Source organism: Alosa alosa, chromosome 17, assembly GCF_017589495.1.
Source record: "Alosa alosa isolate M-15738 ecotype Scorff River chromosome 17, AALO_Geno_1.1, whole genome shotgun sequence".
NCBI classification, from domain to species: Eukaryota; Metazoa; Chordata; class Actinopteri; order Clupeiformes; family Clupeidae; genus Alosa; species Alosa alosa.
The window spans coordinates 22,665,649-22,677,669 of NC_063205.1; the positions used below are offsets into that span (position 1 = coordinate 22,665,649).

Below are 12,021 nucleotides of genomic sequence, written 5' to 3' on the forward strand. Positions count from 1 at the left end.
ATCGTTAATACTCCTATAGTGCGGATAACGCTCCTATAGTATGAATAATGTTCCTATAGTATGAATAATATTCCTATAGTATGAATAATGTTCCTATAGTATGAATAATGTTCCTATAGTATGGATAATGTTTCTATAGTACCGATAATATTCCTGTAGTAATGTTCCTATTGTATGGATAATGTTTCTATAGTACCGATAATGTTCCTATAGTACAGGGGTCTCAAACTCAAATGAGCTGGGGGCCACTTCTGCCAACGTCATCTGATTGGAGGTGTTTTTATCTCTTTTTAGACACCTGTGCTAGCAACCTTAGCTTATAAATAAAATAATGATGAAATAAATGTCAATACAAATTATAAAACAAACAAAAAGCATAAAAACAAAGAACATCGATTGCACAATCGATTGGACCAAACAACACAAGTTTCGAAAAAACTAAAATAGGGAATCGATTTTAACCAAATATGTACACTATTAATTTTAAACTAATTAAACAAATAAAAAAGGATATGTAACAAAATTCACAAACAAGAATATAAGAATATAAAAGAATTCCGAAGTGCAGTAAGCATTGCGAAAGCTAAAAAGAAAATTCCCACCAATGTTACGCACCGGAAACAGCTGTTTCAATCAGCTGCTGTGCTGCTCGTGGTTTGCTAAAAAATGGACGATCAACCTGTGCGACATAAGAGAGACGAGTGATAGGCCCTAATAACTTGAGAAGTTCGATGTGGAAGTACTTCGGGTTTTTGGTATATCAAACTATGGAGAAGAACAAAGCGGTAGGCTACGCAAACTGTGCAATCGAGTTCTACGTACAGTACTGTAGGCGAAATTTGTTTGACATTTCTAATCGTAAACACAGACACAGCTACGTTGAAGCCTGCAGTCATGTTTGTCACTGATGTAATGGCAGTCCACTCGGCTTATTGTTTTTCGAGAATGTTACACTCCTGTTTGTCATTGTGCATGAAACTTCACACCAATAAATCATCAGAAATATTGCTGACTTGTGCGTCTACAAGCGCCCTCTTTACGTTCGTCCTAATGCCTGTTAGTTGTTTGTGTATTGGCCTATATTTGGCGCTGAAAATGGAAACATCTTTAGACATGAGAAATCGATTTTACAATCGATTCAATGAACACTTATGTCTCAAAAAAAATCGAACAGGATTTTTTCACAAAAGTGACAGCCCTAATTCTTATAGTATAAATAATATTCCTATAGTATAAATAATATTCCTATAGTATGGATAATGTTTCTATAGTAAGGACAGACACATATACACAGACACAGATAGTAACAGACACAGAGCTGGACTACAGCAAACACTATGGAGATGAGCGAGAAAGATGGGGATATATATATATAGAGAGAGAGAGAGAGAGAGAGAGAGAGAGAGATGAGGAGGACTTAAACATAAATGAGGGATAGAGAACAGAAGATAGATAGATAGATAGATAGATAGATAGATGCAGGAGTCTCAGAGCTGTGATGAGATGGGTAAGAGTATAAGAGTATAATAGATGAAAGGTGAAGACATCTAAGGTAGGAATGAGACAGGAATAGAAAGTGTGTGTGAGAGAGAGAGAGACAGAGAGACATAGAGAGACAAAGACATTGAGAGAGAGAGAGAGAGAGATAGACAGAGAGAAAGAGAGAGAGATTTGTGTGTGTGTGTGTGTGTGTGTGTGAGGAGCATGCATATGTGCTTGAGCATCTCCTGAGCAGGCAGGCGTTAAGTTATTCAGAATGTCTGCTTACCTTTTCTTAGGTAAACGTCATCTGAGAAACAAACAGACAGAAAGACACGTGACTAACATACACCAGCACCAGTGCAGAGGTAGGTGGCACACACACACACACACACACACACACACACACACACACACACACAGTGCAATCCAGACTTCTATACAGACTTCTATACATACCCTCTCCTCCCTCTCTTTGTTCTCACACACACACACACACACACACACACACACACACATATTTGTAGAAAAGTATTTCAGTAATTCAGCAATTTCTACACACACACACACACACACACACACACACACACACACACACACACACACATATTTGTAGAAAAGTATTTCAGTAATTCAGCAATTTCTACACACACACACACACACACACACACACACACACACACAAATGTACACAGCACAACACAAAGACAGTGCAGTGAGTCTGAAAAAGCATCCAATTACACAGCAAAAACAACCCACACCTCAAGCTTCAGTAAATCACTCTTCACGTCCCCTACTGTACTGGGAGTCCTGCAATCATTGGCAAGCTACAGCTCTCCATACAAAGACCCACACAGTCATCCATACTCTAAGAATGCACAGATCTCCAAATACATACGCAAGCTACAGCTCTTCATAGACCCACACAGCCATACAGTACATACTGCTCTAGAATGCACAAATCTCCAAATAAATACGCAAAACTGAGAGTTTTTTTTGTTTTACTTTTAAGGTTTTCGATTTTAAAGAAAATATCCTGCAGAAGATCCTAAGAAGCATTACCCAACAACACATATGTGCTACTATAAACCCTGCCAAGCTATTTAAAACACTTAGCGCTGGTACAGAAATAACATCTTACCCAAACACAATGTTCAGAAGATACTTGGAATTTATAAAAAACTAAATATCCCCACACACACCCACACACACACATATCAATGTTGCATGGACTCTGTTTGGCTACTTATGAAACATTGGTGAATATTTCAGATTCCCTGTGTGTCAACGCAGATTTAGACATGTGTCTTACTTACAGTAGAGAGAGCACAGGGCATCATGTGTTTGGCTTCAAGACGCACGGATTTATCCCCATGATGATGTGTGAGCATGCAGGGGTAATGTATATGTCGTGTTAACAACCAGAAGAACAAACAACCCTGCCTGAACCGTGCAAACAACCACTCTCCCAACTAAACACACACACAACAGAGTGCGATTTGTAGGGGGGGATGGTGGGGATTCCCCCCCCCCCCACCCCCTCTGGTTTTCCTATCCCTACCTCTGCTAAATTATTTTTATCCCGGTGGGGACAACATTTATCCCCCTCTGCCCCTCATATTGATTAATGCTACTTCATATAAGAAAAGCGCTGCAACGTGAGAACAGTCTAGTAGGCTAGCCTACATAACAATCTGACATCAGAAACACACTGTCACCATCAGCACTCATGCTGCTGACACAGTGGCTGCGTGATAACTTAATTTGGCCTTGATCGTGCAGGACATTTCAGAATGTTGAGTGTGTAATCCATCATCAATGGCTAGTTTCAATGGAAAAGTTAGCTGGACAAATGAAAGAAAACGAGAAGGATTCAGTGAAGCATATCGTCATATTTTAGAACCTTCAAAATTAGAAAACTGATGCAACTGAGATGGAGGACAACTGCACGTAGAGTAGAAGTAGGCCTATCGTCCGAAGGAACTTACATTAAATGAGATATTTGCTATGTCACAAAAAGTGTTACAGAAATTGCTTGGCATCGCTTATTCAATGGCTCTCTACCGAAACACCTGTAGTTTGCGGAGGACGAACGAGAAAGCACTCCTTTGATAAATCAGCCAGTAGGCTAGGCCTAGTAGACATATAACTTTCAGAAATAATCTGTACTGCAAAAACGAATGTTGGTGGGTATTTAAACTATCTAGCGGGCGTTTTAACAGCTGCAAGAAATAGAAGCGTCATGGTCTTGATGTTCTGGTTCTTAAGTTATTTTCATAAAATTTCAAGTTGCCCTATAACTTTACTCTCCAAACTCTTCACTGCACTGTAGCCAATTAACTGACAGTATGATAGCAGGCTATTTATTTTCTGTAGGCTACAATAAACACATTTATTTTTTCAACTTTTGCAATATTACGCACTTGGCTACTGAACGCAAATCAGCAGGAGAGAGAATGCACGTAGCGTGTAGCGCAATGTGTAGGCTATTTGGTTACCAACTAACACTGTTAGCCAATTCACTCACTTAAGACTTCAGTGCCATCATATACAACGTTTTTTTACACAACAAATACAGAAAGGATGGAGGCAGCAAAAGTAGAGGAGTCATTTCAGATGGGGCAAGAACAAGGTGAATTTGTATGCTTGTCAAAACATAGTCCTACCCTGCATTAAAGGAGCTAATCATCATACCAAGCACACTCGCTGTTTAAAGTCATACACCACCGTAAACTAAAACTAAAATGTTACAAAGGTGGCAGAATTAATATAGGCTATTATTAGCCATAGCATTACTAGGCTATGAATCGTTCATTCAATTTTTTTAGTTTCTTTTTTTTTTTTTTGGGGGATACAAACTTATTCAAAATCATCCCCCCCTCTGGTTTTTACACAAATCACACCCTGCACACACACACACACACACACACAGCAATGCCATATTTATATAACTGTTCATTTGCCTCTTGACATTTGTTTAGAAGTAATGGGATTTTAGTCAGTAATGGATTTTCAATAAATGTGTTGGTGTGTGTGTGTGTGTGTGTGTGAGAGAGAGAGAGTGAGTGAAAGAGAGGGACATTTTACTTTTTACAAAATAATCAGAGTGGATGCTAAACTATCAATTTTTACTGGAATATATATAGTCCCAGAAAATAAATTAGATCATTGTAATTTTACACCACTTTCATTTCAACCATGAACAAGGCCCCTCCCCACCTGAAACTACAGGTGTTGAAAGCTGGATGTGATGGTGTCTGATGTTTCAGATAAGTTAGTTCTCTTAAGACACACACACACGCACACGCACACACACACACACACAGCAATGCCATATTTTTAGGTATCTGATTAGTTCTCTTAAGACAGTTATATTGCCATGCTTTGTTGCTCTGTCAAGGTCAGCACCCACTGAAGGCGTCTGACATGCATTGATGCAAAAGTTTATCGGTAACACTTTAGAGTAAGGGTGCATGAATTATCATGAATTCATGCATTAATTAATTCATGATTTATGTATTACTTCATTGGTTTATATCTTATAAATCATCAGGAATTTACATGAGTTCATAGTCTCTCATTAATGACCTCATGCATGAACAACACATCAACTAAAGCATTGGGTACGGTGGGTCCATCATTATGATTTATGATTTCTTAAGCATGATCATCATGATTACATGTATGTCAGGTTAATTACTCATGAGTTCATCATGTTTGTGGCCCCTCAACTAATGTGTGAACAATGGCATGTGTTTAGAGAACTGCACCTGTTGTGTTCAAATTAGAATTTTAGTAGTGATGACCACATTTTTGGTAGAAAAAGAATTCATCATGATCATTCAAGGTCAAGAGAAGACATAATCTATGTTAATTATTCTTTTAGCAGAGACATATACATCCCGTTGATGTTCTATTGAAGTTCTCTTATTTCACGCATTAGAAAAATTAGATTACCAGCAACTGAATTTTAAACTACGTAGCAATGGCCATTTAGGTAGAAAAAATAAGCTGGCTATGAAGTAGTAGAGAGAGAACTATCAAGACTTAAACAACTAATGGTCTTTGCTGTAGATTTGCTGAGCTGGACACCTGTAAATAATCTAGTTAAAACTGACAGGTGATACAGCTTGTGGAGCTGGGCTAGCATGCAGTAGCCTGATCCACAACAGCTAAAGGAGTAGCAGTGGTAGCTAATGGCTAAGGAGCTGGGCTAGCATGGTTGCCAACTTTCTGATATGAAAATAAGGAACGGGGGTTGGGGGGGTGTTTCGATAATACACTTCAGTACACCGGCATCCACTTCAGTTAGTGTGTGTGTGTGTGGGGGGTATTGAAATTATGTATGTATTATTGTACTAAATAGTGCATCATTTTACAAAATTGTGAGCTATTATTTACTAAAATGCACACATAATATACTACATTCTATAGCCACTAGCCTACCCATTTTCTATCTGGTGCAAAACAAGAATCATTTCGATGCAAAAACACTTGATAAAGAAATAACTGTTTGTAGCCTATTATCCTCAAACCAAATATCTCTGAAAACTGAACTGGCGGATATGCTGTCATAGAAAAAAATATATTGAACATCACAAGCAGCTCCAGAAGCTCTGAATTTGGTGAAGCCTTATTTTATTTCTGGCTTTTTGGCTATTCTGCAGCAAGTAGGCTAGCCTATTTGTTCATCTTGCAAAGATGCACTGTAAAACTCATGACAAGACATGTCATCTCACGCCACGCTATCAGCTGCATATCACGTGACTTCGCAGTGGCTCAAACGAAAAGTGCATTCTCTGTTGGGATAGTGATGACAGACAAACTGAGGGATAAATGACAGCAGCAAAGTTTCCCTTTATTTCATACAAATGTGTATTTTTTTCGTTCATAGTCTAACTTATAATACTGATCTGTCATGGATTTGCACAAGTTGATTCTCAATAATACGGAACAAAATGCGTTCCGTATCAGTTCAATACGGAACACATCTTTTTCCTTGCAAATACGGGACGATTCCGTATTTTACGGAACGGTTGGCAACCCTAAGCCTGATCCACAACAGTTAAAGGAGTAGCAGTGGTAGCTAATGGCTAAGGAGCTGAGCTAGCATGCAGTAGCCTGATCCACAACAGCTAAAGGAGTAGCAGTGGTAGTTAATGGCTAAGGAGCTGGACTAGCATGCAGTAGCCTGATCCACAACAGCTAAAGGAGTAGCAGTGGTAGCTAATGGCTAAGGAGCTGGGCTAGCATGCAGTAGCCTGATCCACAACAGCTAAAGGAGTAGCAGTGGTAGCTAATGGCTAAGGAGCTGGGCTAGCATGCAGTAGCCTGATCCACAACAGCTAAAGGAGTAGCAGTGGTAGCTAATGGCTAAGGAGCTGGACTAGCATGCAGTAGCCTGATCCACAACAGCTAAAGGAGTAGTAGTGGTAGCTAATGGCTAAGGAGCTGGGCTAGCATGCAGTAGCCTGATTAGAGGGCAACTTTAAACACAACTGTTGGGCAATATGTTTCAACTTTATGTTGTATTCATGTATGTAACGTAATCATTGTGATGTAATCATGTTGATAACATAATCATTGTGACAGGCCAAGACAGAGCATGACCAAACACTCCCAAGAAACAGGCACTGAATAAATAAACACACACTCGCACAAGTGCATACACACAAACACACACACACACACAGGGCTCATATTTTAGACCACAGGGCTAATGTGCAATATCACATACAGAAAACCACAGGTCACTGCCTAAGTTGAGCTGTCAACTTTGCGCCTATCACAACTACATCTCTTCTTCACTTCCTCACACACACACACACACACACACAAACTGTCAACACAAACAACCACATTTTTGAAAAGCTACACACTGATGTGAAAGGACCTTGATGTAATGTCAATGTTTACACAGATCTTTTAAGGCAGGTAATGCTGAGACTGCACATAAAGAGGGAGATGCCACAAGGGTGTGTGAGACAACAGAAGCATCACTGAATGTGAAAAACAGCAAGCGATAAGTATGACAGATAGGAGATATTATTTAAGTGACTTATGGTAGATGAGGTACTTTAGAACAGGTGTATCAGTTATCGCACGTGTGTCAGGCCTTGAGAATACACCAACAGATAGTCCAGGCATGTTATTTTCTACAGGTGTGTTAGCTAGTCCGCCAGGAGTTTTAGTTAGTACAGGTGGAGAATCCAGGTGTATTCTATGGAAGGTAGGTAGATAAGGTATACACCTAGGTTTGTTAAGGTGTGGGTTTTTGAATATTCTAACATAAGATTCTGTTCCGCAACAATTCAAGGTTCTAAAATTCCATGTTGAATTCAATGAACCCAGATATTCTTTAGAACGTTCATTTTCCAACATTCTACACCTTTAAGGGTTGATGGTACCGGTATGTTAGCTTAGGCATTCAGGTGTACTGTTTGCCACAGGTGCAATAACTGATAATATAGCTGAGTTAACTGATGTTTGATGATACAAGTGTGATAACTGATGATACAGGTGCATTAACTGATGGTACAGGTGTATGGGTTCGTACAGGTGCGCTTGGGCAGGTGCTTACCCTCCGGCGGCATCAGGACTCGGTTGTTCTGTGTGCACCAGCCCACAGGGTGCAGGTCCGCCGTCATGACGTCGCACCAAAAGTCCGCCTTACGGTCATCTCCGTAGCCACAGTAGCGTAGCAACAGCAGCTGGCCACAGGTGGTGATGATGGTGACCACCCAGTAGGTGTCCGGGCTGCCCTTATTGGCCACCTCCAGCTTCATGCCGGGCTGGAAGCTGCTCTGCAGGCTGATCTCCACCTGGAACCACCAATCAGAAATCAGCACAGTAAGCTCCTGATGAGGTAATCCTCCAGGCTGCACTTTGTGAGTGATGGGTGGGTGAGTGAGTGAGTGAGTGAGAATGTGAGTGAGTGAGTGAGGTAGATTTTAGATTTTATTATGCTGGCGGCTAATCAAACAATTTTAACGTAGTTTGAAAGGGACAGGATTCAGGAATAGGCTACTAAGACAGGCCCTCTTCTGTCTGACTCACCTCATATTACCCCTGTATGCATTGGCTTCTGACAGAAATTACGTTTTGTGCCAACATGTAGAAACACTCGGCCTACTACAGCCTTTAATTGGTGAATGGAGGTGCAAATTCTTTCTTTGGTTATTGTCCGCGATTCACATTAACTGTAGGCTATCACGTATTGTAAACGTTTTTTCCAACTTGTGTGCCGTCGCCACATTTGATCATGTTTTGCCTGAATGGATGCGCGATTGAGTGCGCATCTAGATGCAACAATCATTTCTAAGAGGCATATAAACGGTAATTCCTGGCATTACTACTAGCATATGATGCATTATTTATGTTGAAAGACGTGAAAGAAATGACACAGGCTTGCACAAATTCATCATTTAAAATAAAACGTTTCACTTTCGCTATCATTGCGAGAATAGGCTACAATATGGAAAATGTTCCCTTTCAGTCTGATCGGCTCCAAACATGTATGGGATTTTCTTAGCCTGTGCTACACCTTTCCAAGAAGTTTTGTGAAAATTGCGCCGGTAGCTTTTGCGATATTGTTGACAGCCCTACCTCACCGCAGTAGGGTGCAGTAAATGGAAGCTTTTGATAGCGCACGCCACGAAAATCACCAGGACAAACCACTCTGGAACAATAGGTCACTAATTTGTGCGTTATTTACGTTTGATTACATTTCATTTGCGTGTTGGTTTCCTGTAGGCCTAGTACAGCGCTTTATTCTTTCTTTATTTTTCTATGTCCGTATATTGGGGGGGACATTTTGGTCATATTTGAATATTGGGGGGGACACGTCCCCCTCAATGTCTATGGTGACTACGGCCCTGCAGTAAACAGTTTAAAAAGTTGGTAAGACTACATTAAGGAGCAATTGATGTAGTCTTAATAGCAATAATAAACAACAATGTCAATTCAATCAATAGCCTAATGAAAATAAATAAATACTATAATATACAAACCATAACACACAAGAAACGCTTCATAAAACTACTCTAACTACTAACTATATAAAACAATCTGTAATTGCTAAAAAAAACAAATACTGTTTTTATATCAAAATGTATATACGATACTTTAATCCAATATATATATATATATATATATATATATATATATATATATATATATATATATATATACAGTATATACACATACACAATACATTTATCCAAGATATATATATATATACAGTATACACATACACAATACATTTATCCAATATATAGCCCACGGCGTAGCCTACATCTCATGACGTGATGGACACCGGTCACTATCCTACATCTCATGACGTGCTGGGCCTGGGCTTCACCTAGTCTTCTGCTTTATCAGTGATTGGGCCTATCATGAGGCTGCAAACACCCCTGCCATTGGTGACGGTGTCTATTCATAGCAGCGCAGCGCTGGCGATGGCGTATGGATGCTGGGGTGCTTTTTCAGGTGAGTCATGGCAGACAGCGTCACATGCTGGGTTGATGGCTGAGCTCTATCTGAGTCAGCAGGTGCATTATTACGTACCTCATATCTTGACACTGATAAGTTGGTGTATTTACATGGGATGACTGTGTGTGTGTGTGTGTGTGTGTGTGTGTGTGTGTATGGGGTGGGGGTTTACTTGCTGGCATGTCTTAGTTTGGGTGATATATGGTGTGTGTGTGTGTGCATGGTGTGTGTGTGTGTGTGTGTGCGTGTGTGTGTCTGTGTGTGTGTGTGTGGGTGTGTGTATGGGGCGGGGGTTTACTTGCTGGCATGTCTTAGTTTGGGTGATATATGGTGTGTATGTGTGTGTGTGTGTGTGTGTGTGTGTGTGTGTGTGTGTGTATGTGTGTGACTCACATGTTTGAATGACGTGTAGGGGGCAGCAGTAGCTCCATTCTCCTCCAGATATTCGTCCCAGTTAAAGTCCATTTCCTCTTCTCCAGACTCGGCATCTGTGTATGTGTGTGTGTGTGTGTGTGAGAGAGAGAATGTGTGTGTGTGTGTGTGTTTGTGTGTGTGTGTGTGTGTGCGTGTGAGTGGGAGACAGTGATAGAGACAGAAGCAAGCAAAAAGTATAGACATGGTTTGTGAGTGTGTGTGTGTGTGTGTGTGTGTGTGTGTGTGTGTGTGTGTGTGTGTGTGTGGGAGACAGTGATAGAGACAGAAGCAAGCAAAAAGTATAGACATGGTTTGTGTGAGTGTGTGTGTGTGTGTGTGTGTGAGAGAGAGAGTGTGTGTGTGTGTGTGAGTGGGAGACAGTGATCGAGACAGAAGCAAGCAAAAAGCAGAGATGGTTTGTGAGTGTGTGTGTTTTTTGTGTGTGTGTGTGTGTGTGTGTGTGTGTGTATGTGTGCGGGAGAAGAGACGGATATCCACAGTCAATCATTCCCATAATCATATGAGTCAGCTATGCAGAAACAATTACAGTGGAGCAATACGACAGTCTTATCCCTCCATTACTGCGGGCTGGCCTGTCCACCATAAAGCAAACGCACAAACTCAATAACAAACATCTTCGAGTAAACAACGCTACAAAATACACAAATACACAACAACAAGGACATAAAACTACCAAAAACTGGACTGCCAAATCTGCATACTCTTCTCGTTCTCTTACCGTCTTGTAAGGCATGAGGGAGCAGAATTTGCTTGTGCAAACACCTTGAGCATGACTCATCTGACACGTGTAAGTGGTCATTATGTCATACATGAATGCATTGTATGTAGCAGTTGGAAATCTAGTATTTATCTAAGTACTATATTGCATATTGTGTGTGTGTGTGTGTGTGTGTCTGTGTGTGTCTCTGTTTGTGTGTTTGTGTGTGTGTGTGTGTGTGTGCTGTATGAGGCAGTTGGAAATCTAGTATTTATCTTAGTACTATATTGCATATTGTGTGTGTGTGTTTGTGTGATTGTGTGTCTGTTTGTGTGGTCGTGTGTGTGTGTGTGTGTGTGTGTGTGTGTGTGTGCTGTATGTGAGAGTTGGAAATCTAGTATTTATCTTGCATATTCTGTGTGTGTGTGTATGTGTGTGGGTGTGCATGTATGTGTGACAGGAAGAGAGTACCTGACAAATTACTAAAAATAAATGTGAGAATAAATTTGTGTGATCTAGGTATGTGTGACAGGAAGAGACAGCCTGACAACTTACTAAATATAAATGTGAGAATGTATGTGTGTGAGCGTATGTGTGTGTTATTTCTCAGACCACAGCTGAACATGGTATAGTGTAAAGGCCACAGTTGGTCAGACAAACATCTTGGCTACCACCACTTCACATCCATATCACTGTGTCATCTTCATACACTGACAAGAAGTTATTTGGCAGACGCTTTCGTTCCAGCAGACTTGAGGTAATGAGGTAATGTGTAAACAAATCAATGCAGTAAGCAAGTCAAAATGTAAACCAATCAGTGAGGTAAACAATTCCAAATGTAAGCAAATCAATGAGGTAAACAAGTCCAAACTCAATTATTGAGAACATCCTACTCATGTTCTTTGAGTGGGATGTTTTCT

The 12,021-nt window shown here is 40.3% G+C and overlaps 1 protein-coding gene across 4 annotated transcripts in view; it reads right to left on the minus strand.

The window, feature by feature from the left end:
• Positions 1–12,021, minus strand: part of sfmbt2 (Scm like with four mbt domains 2) — a 56,932-nt gene that overhangs the window by 35,275 nt on the left and 9,636 nt on the right. For 3 of the 4 annotated variants that reach the window (XM_048268205.1, XM_048268206.1, XM_048268203.1), the window contains exons 3-5: positions 10,363–10,457; positions 8,060–8,300; positions 1,769–1,789 (exon numbers count right to left, since the gene is read on the minus strand). In XM_048268205.1, coding sequence (XP_048124162.1) covers positions 1,769–1,789; positions 8,060–8,300; positions 10,363–10,457 — 357 coding nt within the window. The remainder of the gene's footprint in view (positions 1–1,768; positions 1,790–8,059; positions 8,301–10,362; positions 10,458–12,021) is intronic. The other variant, XM_048268204.1, reaches the window with a different exon arrangement.